The following is a 13,827-nucleotide window of genomic DNA, read 5'->3' on the forward strand; positions in this document are numbered from 1 at the left end:
CGCTAGCATACATGAAGGGAGAAAACACAAAGAAAATTAAGAAATGTACGTGATGGTGAAAAAAAATTCACACATCACTGCGGATGGTGTTACGTCAACAGCTACAGAAAACAAATTTGCTGATGTGTTACATAACATGGAATTATAACCACACAAGATAACTGTTACAATGTCATGACCCACAACAAAATTCCATGACTTTTCCAAAACTTTCAGTGAGTTTTACTAATTCCATGACTTTCCCAGGTCTGGAAAATAATATTAGGAAATTCCATTACGTTTCCAGGTTTTCCATGACCATGGGAACTCTGATTTTAGTATAATTTCAGTACTTTCGTATCAATGCAGTCACACTTTGCCTCCATCACTTGTTTGCTTTAACTTTCTCCTTCACTTTTATGACCTCCCTCTCTTTCTGAACAATAAAAACAGTTTGTTTTCCATTCTTTCCTTTAATGTTTGGGGATTTACCCCCCTCTTTAGTTTCCTTTCTGTGACATTCAAAAACTTTAGCCCAAATAAGGATCATACTAATGATTTTCCTCCTCAGTTTGCCATGACCCAGGGCCACCACCATGGGACTGAACCCTACAAACAGCGAGGCAGAGAAGTGAGCCACCGTCAGCAGCCCCTCGGCATGGTGTCCGCCATCATGGTTGTAGTACGTCACTGCAGCAACCTGTAGTGCCCAGCAGACCACGAAGAGCGACACCAGCGACATTATTACATGAGCTGCTTTGCGTTCTGTGGAGACATGTTTGTCCAGCTCCCCAAACGTTCCTCCCGAATCCCCCCCTGAGGTAACAGCTCGGATATGTTTTGCCAGAGCATGAAGCGTGGCCAGGTTGGTACAAACCATCAGCACCAGCGGTAACACCTCGTTAAGTGCGAGGGAGGAGGAGGCGAAGGCCGAGCCCTGTTCGTTGGAGGGGAACTCCCAGACGCAGCCCAGGAGCGGCCGAGTGGTGCAGCTGATCACCATCAGCTCCACGGTGGCGTTGCCATGAACATGAGTGCTGTACACCAGAGCTGGAATCGAGAAGGCCAGGTTTAAACCCCACACCAGACCCAGAACGATCCAAACCCGCCGCCTCTCCCTCTGTTGTGCAAGAGGGCCAAAGGTCACATGCTGTCGCCTCAGGGTGGTACAGTGGAAGACGCTTAGTGCCAGAGTCACCCAACAGCCCACAGCTCGCCACCAAACCCAGAGCAGCATGAAGACTCGGCACCAGCCAGGAGACAGAGACACATCCAAGCCAAGGTCGGACACAAAGATAGGCACTGTGCGGAAAAGTGAGGTCAGCAGGTTGGCCAGAGACAGGTGCACCAGAATGGTGTCCGAGGGAGGGAGTCTCCGAGATGGACTGTTAAGGGCTGACTGCAACACCTGAGAGTTTAACATGACAGACTGAGAATAATACCAAAACACTGAGCTCAATCAACAAAAAAAATAATCTATATAATCTCACCACATGGATGACCAAGATGTTTCCCAGAATACCAGAAAAGACCAGGAGCCCAAACAAAATAGCCTCGACAGTGAGGACCTCTGACATGGCATCATCCTCTGCATGGCGACATGCTCTGCTTTTTCTTTATGACAAGCATGTGTGTGAGAGTCAGAGCAAAACATTGAGGCTTCATGTGCACCACTACCAGTGCTGATGGTCCTCATAGTGTTTTATATCTATGGACTAACAAACAAATAGATTTGTCACACTGACGGTTTCATCTTTGCTGATCAGACTCAAGGTCAATTAATGTGTAGTAATGTGTGTAGTATAGTGGAAAATGCCGGCCTCTGCAAGTGTAAATGCAGAGGCCGGCATTTTCCATGTTCTCTTTCCGCATCAATGACCAACTGAAAATGCAACGTTGTCTCTTGGCCTGAACCACTGCATCACCAGGTGTTGGTCGCTGTTGACTTGATGTGTTCAAAACAGCCTATTCCCAGTTAATTATTCATACTAAATCATCACTTAACTCTGATATAGACATGCATTTTGCAAAGGACCAGCACTCTGTTTATTTATATTTCAGTCATAATTCTTAATATTCCATAACTTAGTTAAATAATACTAGCTAGAATGAGACCATCAGATATAATACTAACCTCAGATTTAACAGATTTAACTAATTATCCTGCACATCCTTTAAGTCACAGGTGAGCTAAGACTGTCCCACTGACACAGCATATTTGTCTGTAGCAGATTTGTCAGCTATTCCTTCTTTCCCTTGGTACTAATTGTTTCTCTCTTGGGACGAGGCAATTACTGCTTTGAATAATCTCACATAAGCACTGCTTAATTATATACAATGTGGAGAACAATGATGCATCTTGATCATACATGTTTTCCATTGTGCTTGGGATTAAACTTGCTTTTTCATTCCTACTGAGGTGCTGTCTGTTCCTGATGATTTTATACAGAGAATATTATGACCCATCTACTGCACTACATGTCAGTATGCTGTGTGTACAGGGGATGGACTACATGAAACACCAGTATCATGTACTGCAATCTAATTCACTATCCTTACAGCAACCCCCGCCTTTATGATGTTGTTGAGACTATGTCAGAGTAGTTTTGGTAAGGTGCTAACTTTTAATGTATTGTTTCTGAGAGATCAGCAACAACCACTTTTTCTTGCCATTGTACTTAATGCCCTTGTTGTGAAATGTAGAAAATAAGGGGTCTTTATCTTTACCTACCATTTGTAAAAAAAAAACAAAACAAGCATGTAATATACGATTTATTAGATAAGCACAATTTTAGATAGTCAATAGATAGTTTGAATGTTGTGCATCGAAAAATCATAATAGCAAAGAGCTTTTGTTTTGACAAAATTTAAGACATTTACACCATAAATTGATGCAGAAAGGCACACATTAGTGCCAGAAAATTCTCCAGAATGCGGCATAGTGTTTGCTGCTGAAAATTTTCTGACGGAGGACCCCTTAATGCCCCGTTTCATATGTGTCTCCCAATGTTGAAAGGAAAACCTTTGCATCCATGGTATATTAGACTGAAAGGCATAATTTCACCACTAGCCAGATGAATTGTGATTGTTTTTCACAGATTAAAAATGAGATGCCAAAAATTCACAATTATAGGAGATTAGTAAAAAGTTTAAAAAGTTGTCTCTCTAGGACCCTACCATAAATGTTAAACTAATAGGCTGCAACATTAGAAGAACATTAGAAGAGTTCCGGGTGTTTCAGTGGGTGTTATTTGCGCAGTCAGGACTAGCAGCAGCTCTGCTCTGATGTGCAGCCTCCTCTGCCTGGATGTGAGGGTCCTGCAGGTGAGCTGCTCAGGTGGGATGCAAATCACCAATATCCGTCAGCGTTGTCAGGACTCCGGTTAATGTCTCCGCTATAGACCGACACCCGAAGCACTTGTGTGGGACGATGACTCACAAACCTACTGTCGATGACTACAAATGTTTTGTGCACGCACCCACGCTCCCAAGCACACCACGGCGCGCGCTCCTCCACGTGCACTCTCGCACAGCGGGCATCAAAGCCTTTACGTCAAGCCAGACAGGAAGAAGAAAGCGAATCTGATGGCACGATAGCCGGGTCCTCTCGTCCCACCGAAACCAGTAAGTGCTTTTTATAAATGCCTGTGATTCGGAAGCTGCGCCGAGGCGACTTTGTATCACTGTTTAGTCTTTATTAACTTTATCCTGCATGCTTATCCTATGCAAGGTCATACTCAGATCTGTCAGGATGGCCGCATGACTACATGTTATTTCTGTCGCAGATGCATACCCGCTCCTCTCGCCCATGGACGAGCTATCCTGTTTCACACGGATTTCGTCGTGTGCACTGAGGCAGAGCTGATCTTATGGCAGACATCAGCGCGCCCTGTGCTATCGCCCATCTGATCCACTGTGAGAGAAAATAATTCGACGAGAGGAAGTGAGATGAAAAGCCAACAACGACCATCACTGCTCGCCTTATCGGCACTCGTGCTCTGCACATTACACCAGACAGCTGGGTCTCATCGCAGCAGCTCAGCATCATCAACAACATCCAACCCAGAGGCTGGAGGCAGGAAGCATTTGGGGCTAAGACAGACTAACAGCTCGAACTATGGCAATCACAGCTACGAAAGTAGGCCACCACCAAAGCTAAAAAAGGTAACAGGCCAAGCTCTCAATACCAGCAGAGACAATATTACTACTGTGATATCCGAATGGTCTGGCAGGGCACCAAACTGGCACCTGGATGAAGAGGCGTCACCGCTGTGTGCCTACAGAGTGATAGAGGGAGGCATTGGTGGGCAGCTGTGTTTTCGACAAACACTGTTTGAGTACAAGTGTCATCAGGGAGACTGCAGGACAGTGGTGACTTTGGGGAATCTGGTGGCAAATATCCTCATGAATGGCAGCGTACTGTTACAGTGGACCCATGAGGGAGAATCCACGATGACTGGCCGAGACGTAAAGGCAAAAGAGGCTGGTCAGAAGAGTGGTGGGGATCTGGGGGCAAATCCTACCAGAGAGGAATCTCTAAGATCTAGCACTGTTCTCAGTGGCAGACGCCACAGGCGGGGAGGCTACGAGTTGAGCTGCTGGTGGAACGGAAGCTACACTCAATTTGAGTGTGCTGGTGTCCATCTTGGATCTGGTTGCAGGGACTTTCTCCTGACCGAGCTGCATGAGAACATCCCCTACCGCATCTGCCTGCGCTCCCTGGCCCGCTCTGATCCAGCTCAGAAAGCAGACCACCGGGACTGTGTGGAGTTTACCCTGCCGCCGTCTGGTATGCAGGACATTGTGATCGCCATGACAACGGTTGGGGGAGCTATTTGCGTGATGCTGGTCATCATCTGCTTGCTGGTGGCATACATCACAGAAAACATCATGAGCCCCACGACACAGCACACATACTCCTACCGCACTCACTCGCGTCACTGATGCGATACTAAATCCAAGATGCGCTGTTAACACATTAACCGGCCTACATCAAACATCCATGATGACCACGTCTAATCTCACAATCATAGCCACTCACTGTCAGTAATAATTACTTTTCAATGATATACACATCCTGTTATGACTGAAAGAAGCACAAACTACTGATGCTCTGCAAATAACATGCCTTGTCAACCTCTGCGAGGATGCACTGAACCAAAAGTACTGATTACCTACATTAACTATTATACAGTAGTTTACTGTGTTATGTTTTTGTTCAAGGTTGTCTGTGATTGAGTCTGTCAATCTGTACGCTGGCAGCATTAATACAGCAATACATTTAATGAAATGGCTTTGAGTGCATCAGAAACAGCTGTTTTTGCTAAATGTACAGCCTGTGAAAGTGTCAAAACATCATCCTTCCTTGTTGCGACACAGGAAAATTACACTTTATTGAATTAATTTTTTTCCACTATACTAATCCATCCCACCGTCTAGTTTTGCTTTTAGGTCTGCATACAGTGTGTACTTGTACCATTTTGTGAAGGGCAATACAATCTGGTGTACAATCTCCAAATACTGTGCCAAACATCTTGAGTTAGAATGCCTTTATGTCCTGCTGTCAGTAAATAAAGTACCATGAGGTCATTTTTAACACTTTATGTCCTTGTTTTTTCTCCTTGTGTGTGTGAGAGTGTGTGCACATGTTCATCCACACATCCCTGGACAATTTACAAGAATCAATAGCAGACAGGAATCCAAAATAACAATAAAAACAAACCTTGGATCTGATGCAGGTCAGTCATTGCGGCCTGATCTCATTATCTTTTTGGTTTATGTCTTTAGTTTGACAGGATAAAATGTTTCTTTACATATGATCAGATCAGGAGCTGGTGGTATGCAGCCTCTATCTTTGCACATATGTGATGCAGCATGGATATGCTTTACAGAGTTGGAAATTAGCACCAGCCACCAGCTAAATGCTGGTACAATATACAAGAGACTGCTAGTTTTGCTTTACTCACCAGCCAAAAAAAACAAACAATGGTAATCTATTCAGTGGCTGGTAGATTTTGGAAACCACCAGCCATAGTGGCAAGTGGACAAAATAGTAAATTTTCAAATCTGGAAATATGTAGTGATTTTCTGAAAATGTCTAAAATATCCAGACAAAACGTAATTTCTTATTATTTAGGTAAATTAAATACCTGGCAATTTTGAAGAAGTTTATCAAATTAAAGCAAAAATAATATAAAACTCTTATATTGCTCTTAAATTCACTGTTCAGATCTCAGTTATAGATGAGGATATTAAGTAGTTAAATAGATGTTATGAAATGCATTTCTAAGATTTGACTGGGTTGAGCTACAATCTAAATCCCTCCCTCCGTTGACAAAAAGACAATTTATATTCATCTCTTAATCAACGCTGTTGTTCGCAGGCTCTACAGCTATAAACACGGCTCAACACAAATATTAAAGGTGCAATGTAATACATCTGCAAATTCATGGGCCAGTGGCACAGCAGGTTTCCACACTAAAAACACAGTACTCAATTTTAGGGGTATAAGTATCAGCGTCTCTGCCATATTTAGCGACTACAGTTCCTCACAAGCCATTTATCTCTCTTTTTGGGAATCCCAAGTTATTGAAGTCCGCCAATGACCAACCTGCAAACATGTATTAGGTTGCCAAATATGAAAACATGTAGTCTTTACCTGTATCCTAGCTTTGAGATGGCACTTGGGAGTAGCTGGTATTTTATGATCTTGCTCATAAAGGTCTCCTCCAAGTTAAAGTTAAAAGTGCAGGCTACTTCTAAAACAGTCCTCTTAGGACTCTTCATTAACAACCACATGATACATCTGGTGTATTCGTATGTGAAAAAGTACCTGGGTTACTGTTACAGAGATTAAACATGGAGGGTTTGGCACAAGAATGTTTGCACATTCTCACTGTGAGTGAAAACAGGTGTGATATGTTCTTTGTTATAACCTCCACCATTCTGTCATGATGTACTATGTACTGATCTTTAGAAAACGTTTGATTCCATTTTCGGTTTTATTCTTATGTGAAGCTGCAATGGAGGGAGTCATTTCTTATTTAAGCGGTGATATCAAAAGAGCAGATAGATAAGCATCATAAATCTGCTCTTTTTTTTTTTTTACATCTCTTCTTTAAAATAACTATGAAATAAATCAAGTCTTTGTCTTCTTTGTGCATTGAGTACTCTGATTGGCTGTTAAATAATATGTCACCGCTAAAATAAGAAATTACTGATCATCAGTAAGCATCATCACCAGCCATTAGATTCGTGACACTGTGTTTCTGTGATCTGTTTTGTGGTGAGTGGTGGTGGTATACGGTATAAGTATAAGATATACTTATATATCTGCTAAGTTAACCCAACCAGCTGCTGGCCCTGTAGTTTCATATTTAGCATGTAGAAATGAGAATGGTATTAACTCATCTAGCGCTGCAAAAAAGCAAATGATTGTATGCCATGTTATATATATATATATATATGTGTGTGTGTAAATGCATGTATTAAAAGCATGTCTTTCAAGAGAAAACCATGTTTTTCACTGCAAGCTTGTTTATTGACGTCATCCATACGTCGCGTGACAAGTGGGAAGCCCCGCCCTCAAATGACATCACTGCATAAAGCCGTAGTCAACTGACGGGGCGCCGCCATTTTAGCTTCCTGCATCAATAAGAAGACGAACCAATCGCACAGTATTTGTACTCGAAGCGTTTTCTTAATTAGCGTAACAAAAGGGGTTTGTTTTGTTTATTTCTTTTTCTTCAAACCTACTGCCTCTGAATCGTTTCTGACAGCTTGTTACGGTTAGTTTCAGCCGGAGAGTCGCGATGCCGTGCCACATCCTGCGTGTAGCGGTTGTGTGCTCGAGCAACCAGAACCGCAGTATGGAAGCGCACAGTATCCTCAGGTAAAGATGAGCAGGAGGACCAAACAACGAAAAACACTTCAACTGAACCAAATCCGTGCGGTATCGAGCCGTTTTCGAGCCGGTTACGCGTCAAGCCGACACCGTTACAGACAGTCAGCTGGGCCTCAGCGCAGTTAACAATGGACTCACTGCTGTCGAGGGTTAATCCAGCGCTGCGCTCGACTTAAATAGGTGGTTTCTGAGTAGGTTTCAGGTTTGGGGTTGCTCAAAATAAATATTTTTTTTTTGTTATTGTTGTTTTCAAACAGATTGAGGGCTCTCAAAATATTTGCCCGGATTGTTTTTTTTTCTCCCCACATGTTGCTTAGAGCGCCCCCCTGCAGGGAATTTTCCGGAAGGGGGCAACTGCAGCTTGTGCGACATTGGGTGGCGTACCAGTTCTGACCAGCCCCCCGATCCACCACACCATTTTAAAGACTGTGTCTACATTTAGTGTTTTTTAAACAATAGGTGTGTGTTGGTTTGGGACTCAGTTAATGTCATTCACTAAGAGGAAAACAGTGCACTTCTGTCTTGTACAAAATAATTTACAGACAGAATCCCTCTTGGAGACAAACTGGTCTATGTGGTTAGCTTAGATTTAGTTTTTTTTTCTATATTAGGAAAAAGTTATTTGGATGGACTCTGACACGGGATGGGAGAGACAAGCTGAAATGGGCCTTTGCACTTTCTATGCAGCAATGTTTTTTTCAGGTTCTTTTTTATTCAGGCTGCATCCTAAAACAGGACCATGTTAAGCACTCAGTGTATATCTTGTATGTTAAAGAGGCCTTTTGGAAAATCTGAACTTCATGGGTACCTTTATATTCATGACATGGAGCCACACCAGTAACTTCATTCTGGTCTTATATGTTTTCATGTGTCTGATGTTGATGCCAGAGATGGTATGTAATTTACTCTCTTATGCTTTTTTCATCTGTGCAGCAAACGAGGATTTGACGTGCGTTCATTCGGGACAGGGACTCATGTGAAGCTACCCGGTCCTGCCCCGGATAAGCCAAATGTGTACGACTTCAAAACGACATATGTACAGATGTACAACGACTTGGTCCGCAAGGACAAGGAACTGTATCCCCTTCTCACTCACTTTTCCACACACACACACATTTATACTGTTGACCGGATGCCAGATAAGTAGACATGGCCCATATACATGTTTTGTGTTTTAGATATTTCTCTTAATGGAAGGTCATACATCAGTGTGACGGCATTTGAACGGCACAGCAGATGGGACTGCGTCTGATGGGTAAATAACATGCAGGGATTTTAAAATGTGTCACAGATATGCTTTGTTATTAAACCTGTTACATAGAGGGGGTGAAAAAACACTTTGCAATGCAACAGTAAGTACAATCTGGTGAAGATCATATGTTTTTTGCTGAGTCACATCAGGTTTAAGTCCACATTGAGTTCTTAAACCATGATTTATATTGTTTAGTGTCTGTGTTTGCAGGGGCCTCAATGCCAAACTGTTGTTTCTCACTTCCTCTTTTTTTCACTATCTTTTCCCTTTATTACAGATTATTTTTTGCAATCTGAGGTAACACCAGCAAGTTAGACAGAAAATATTTTGTCTTTTTTCTAATATTTAACTTGATCTTGGTCACCTGAGTTTTGTAGTTGTTAATTGCTGTAACTGTTAACTCAGTCGCTGGTGTATCAGTAATAAACACCAAAAAAACAAACTGAAGGAGGAATGTAGACAGAAATTAAACCACAGGATAACTCCGTTAGCAAAGAACAACAGTAGTGACGGGCAGACAACACCGACAAAAAAAGCCTAAAATTTAACAGTAAATTACAGTCAGCAAGGGTAGTTTTCCTGTTATTAAAAATGGCTTTCTGGGTCACATCTGATATTTTTGGAAGATGTTATTGACGTAAGTGCCTTAGAAAAAGTTGCTTACAACTAATAAGCTTGTCCACATTAGTGAGAGTGTATATGCACTTTCCACCAAACTGAGGATACAACTTGGACCATCTTACAAAAAGCCTGAAAGTTGTTGGACCTGGAGCTGTAAAGACTAATAGTAAATTCCACTGGGTTTATTTGACATATCGTAAAAATGTCTCATAAACTTAGATTTTATTAAAATTATTGGAGTTATTATTTCCGACTACTGTTGTCATGACAGCGGAATTTCAAACTTCAATACAATACCTTGAAATGTATATATTCAGTACCATTTTTGATACTGTGGGGAAATTGATACTGGGAGTGTAGAATTTAATTTTTATTTATTTTTTTAAGAAAAGCAACCTGAAAACAACCTGTGACTTTTCTTGGTTAGTAGCAGAGAACAGCAGATTGTCTGGTAGAGAACTGGTGTAGTGATGCTGCACAAAACAAGTATGAAAAAGCTACAAATATTCAGAATGACTATGTTCTGATAAATCAGTATTTTCGACATTGGTTCTTACGAGTGGTAGTTTCTGATCTTCACTGCAATGCTGTAGTTCACAATGTCTCCACTGTCGGTTGTTTGTACATTTTAAGGCTCCTTTTATTCCTGTAGTATCTCATTTTTCTTCAAATAATTGCTTTGGTTAAATAGGAAAAATACATTATTTAAGTTAAATAGGCTTTTGTGTTTTACATCTAGGCTTAAAATTAAGAGATATGCTTCACCAAATTCATACTTGCTAATGATCATACTGTACTGCAGGTGTAAACTTCACCACCCCATGTTAGTTTGCTTGTATTCCTGCATGTTAAAAGCGCAGTTATACAAATTGTAAACTAAAGCCCCTGTAAATCCCTGTGTATTTTGAATAGGTGATGTACATACTGCCGCTTACAGAAATATTTGTTGTATTCTTGCACTTTTTCATGGATTTTTTTTTTTTTTAAATATAGTGCAATATTATAGACAAGTCACCATGCTGGTTGGTCTTTTTTTATTTATATGTGACAATGTCTTGAAAGATGGCCATGTCATGATAGAGCAACATAAACTTACTTTGGCCACCATTTAGAAACATAGTAGTATTGGACTGAATTTTAACATCTGTAGTAAGGACAACAAATGTCTGCTGGCCAGTGTCAGAATCACATTTTGATAACAATATTATATACTTTAAACTTCTTAGTGCTACTGCCCTGAACTGCCATTCTTCTACTCACCTGTCTTTTAAACAGACCACTAACAGGTAATTTTTTCTTACACCACCAGAGGGTGCTACAGTTTGTCTAATACAAACACTGACACAATTGACACCAGTGTGTGCCCAATAATGCAAACAATACGTGCAGTGTCATTCAGAACGATGTCTCACCATTTTATACAGTCTAACTGGGCGTCTGTGGCATTTTTCAGTGTTCTGTTGATTGAAATCCTGTCTCTGACAGTTTGACGAGTGTGTTGTATTACCTTGAACTGTTTCTCCTGCTCCTGTTGTGTTCCTTGACCTTCCAACTCTTCAGATACACACAGAATGGCATCCTGCACATGCTGGACCGCAACAAGCGCATCAAATCAAAGCCCGAGCGCTTTCAAAGCTGCAAGGAGAAGTTTGACCTGGTCATCACCTGTGAAGAGAGAGTCTATGACCAAGTGGTGGAGGGTGAGGCTTCTCAAAACACAAGTCAAATCACTGAAGGGATATAGTTGCTAACACAGAGCCCCTTACTTTGAAACTAATTATATAATCACATTTTCGCTTCACAATAATTTGTATGCAGACCATGTTTTTACCCCCAGACACTTCTGATTGTGTGGCACACTCACTCTCTTTCATTTGTTGCTGCTCCCTAGATCTGAATTCAAGAGAGCAGGAAACTCTTCAGCCTGTTCACGTCATCAATGTAGACATTCAGGATAACCACGAGGAAGCCACGCTGGGCGCCTTCCTCATCTGTGAGCTGTGTCAGTGTGTGAGTGTCTCCCACTGGGATGCTTGAATACTGTTGTACAGGCACACCGAGGGAAAAATACAACAAACACTCTGTTAGTTCATTTATGACATTGTGTTTTAATTTTGAAAAAAAAACTGCAGTATATTCAGGTAATATGGATATGGTGATCTTAACATGTACGTAATCTGCCTTGCATTATGAAGGGGATTCAGTTGTCACCTAATGAAAATGCTGCCAATGCTATAAAAGAGTGTTGTAGATTCATAAATGGACTGCAGATTGATTTGAGTTTGTTGGCGTAAATGAGCTGTGTGCTTTCAGGCTGTGCTGATGTGCTTTCTCGTCCACCCCTGCAGATCCAGCACACCGAGGACATGGAGGACGAAATGGATGAGCTTATACAAGAGTTTGAGGAGAAGAGCAACAGGCCTTTTCTGCACACTGTCTGTTTCTACTGATACACAATAGAGATTTGCAATAAACACAGACCTAGATCTCAAGCAATCAAACAAAAGTAAATGGACACACACACACCTCTTACTCCTCAGACATCTACAACACAGTACATACACACTGTGTGCCTACACAGACACAGACACACAGTTTTGGGTCAGGACCTAACAAATGGCTGCTGTTGGACATTTTGATGATGATGGGTTTTTCCTCTGTGCAGAGGACGGACTCGCTGCTCTCGCTCTGCCTTTATTTCTTCGGATCAAGGTCAGGCCAAGGTCCTCCCTTCATCCCAGTTCAGTAAAATCACTCAAACATGTCTCCTCAGGGAGAGCCATGACACCCACACCCCTGATTCAACAACTCCTTGACCAGTCCCTTTTGATTGTGTTCAGTATAGCAAATTAATGCTGATTTTTATTTTATCTAGATGACATATAATTGCAATTCATTTAAGGACATATGTCAAATTTTTATTTCTGGCCTGAGACAGTGTATATGTGTTTTTTGGGGAGGGCGCGAATGTGGAGGAGAATTAATTGAACTGTATGCATTTTATTTTTATTTTTTTTGTGCGACCATGTGTTGTAGGTTAGGTAGTTAGGATTAAGTTAAAGTGGGTGGGCTAATAATGAATAACCAAACCTAGACCTCTCTGAGGCTCTCCTCCAGTGTGTGTCAAATATAATGTGTTTATTCATATTTAAACTTGGATATGCTATTTTCAGGGCATAGTATGTTTTTGTTTTCTTTTGTAAATGTTAAAAGAATTGAAGCATTGTAATTATTTGCAAATGCGAGCTCAGCTCAGAGTGCCTGAATTTTCTGTATGTACATATGAATCCTCTAAAGAAAGAAATCTCTAAGAAAACATGTCATGACTCGTGTGTGTTTTGCAATATTTAGTGTATGGTGGTTTTATCCATGAACATTTATGTAAAATAGAAAATGGCTATTGCTACACTCAGCAGTTAGTTTTCAGTCACACCACCATCAAGCTATTCATAGAGCTGCCAGAAATAGCTGTTACCTTAAATTTGTGATGAAAATGATTGATCAAAGCATCCACTGCAAAACTCTTACAGAGCCCATGCAGTATAAGTCACATTTATCCAGTTGTATGCTTAGTATTCTACCAAAACATGCATTTTTTGATGTGTATATATACATATATATATTAAATAGAGTAATGGAATATGGCTTTGAAGAGAGCTGTAAGTTTCAGTTCAGTTTTACATAATTTTAGTGTAAGGTTTAAGTGAAAATGCATTTTAAAAGTACTGAGCATAGGCTATGACTAGGTAAACAAGACAGATTGTACTGCAGTTGTGTGAGAGTTTGTAAATGGATATTTTCATCAAGTTTTGCTGGTCAATCAATCAATTGATAAATCAGTATGTTCACCCACATGCAATAAAAATAAAAGTTTATTTTACAAACTCAAGGTAAGGAGACATGGCTATTTGATACACTAGCATTAATTCTGTGGATGAAGTATTCCTTTAATTAGGATGTTACCGATCTCTAAGTGGTTTTGAATACCAGCTAATTTGATTATTTTAAACTACTTAAAGGGATGGGTATTAAGAGTATAGGGCAAAAATATTTAAATCAGGTTTTAAGTTTG

The 13,827-nt window shown here is 40.9% G+C and overlaps 3 protein-coding genes across 3 annotated transcripts; 2 read left to right on the top strand and 1 right to left on the bottom strand.

The window, feature by feature from the left end:
- Positions 1-364: 364 nt before the first annotated feature.
- LOC121956429 (olfactory receptor class A-like protein 4) lies at positions 365-1,556 on the bottom strand. The gene is made up of 2 exons (XM_042504636.1): positions 1,470-1,556; positions 365-1,387 (listed from the first exon to the last, which is right to left on the bottom strand). The coding sequence occupies exons 1-2, from the start codon at positions 1,554-1,556 to the stop codon at positions 365-367; spliced, it is 1,110 nt and encodes a 369-aa protein (XP_042360570.1).
- Positions 1,557-3,544: 1,988 nt separating this feature from the next.
- On the top strand, positions 3,545-5,535 carry fndc10 (fibronectin type III domain containing 10). Its single transcript, XM_042504649.1, has 2 exons — positions 3,545-3,603; positions 3,765-5,535. Exon 2 carries the CDS (start codon positions 3,928-3,930, stop codon positions 4,921-4,923), a length of 996 nt encoding a protein of 331 aa, XP_042360583.1. The 5' UTR covers positions 3,545-3,603; positions 3,765-3,927; the 3' UTR covers positions 4,924-5,535.
- Positions 5,536-7,604: 2,069 nt separating this feature from the next.
- ssu72 (SSU72 homolog, RNA polymerase II CTD phosphatase) lies at positions 7,605-13,071 on the top strand. The gene is made up of 5 exons (XM_042504661.1): positions 7,605-7,870; positions 8,816-8,959; positions 11,316-11,455; positions 11,647-11,765; positions 12,104-13,071. The coding sequence occupies exons 1-5, from the start codon at positions 7,791-7,793 to the stop codon at positions 12,203-12,205; spliced, it is 585 nt and encodes a 194-aa protein (XP_042360595.1). The 5' UTR covers positions 7,605-7,790; the 3' UTR covers positions 12,206-13,071.
- Positions 13,072-13,827: the final 756 nt, after the last annotated feature.

Source organism: Plectropomus leopardus, chromosome 2 (genome assembly GCF_008729295.1).
Source record: "Plectropomus leopardus isolate mb chromosome 2, YSFRI_Pleo_2.0, whole genome shotgun sequence".
Classification (NCBI taxonomy): Eukaryota; Metazoa; Chordata; class Actinopteri; order Perciformes; family Serranidae; genus Plectropomus; species Plectropomus leopardus.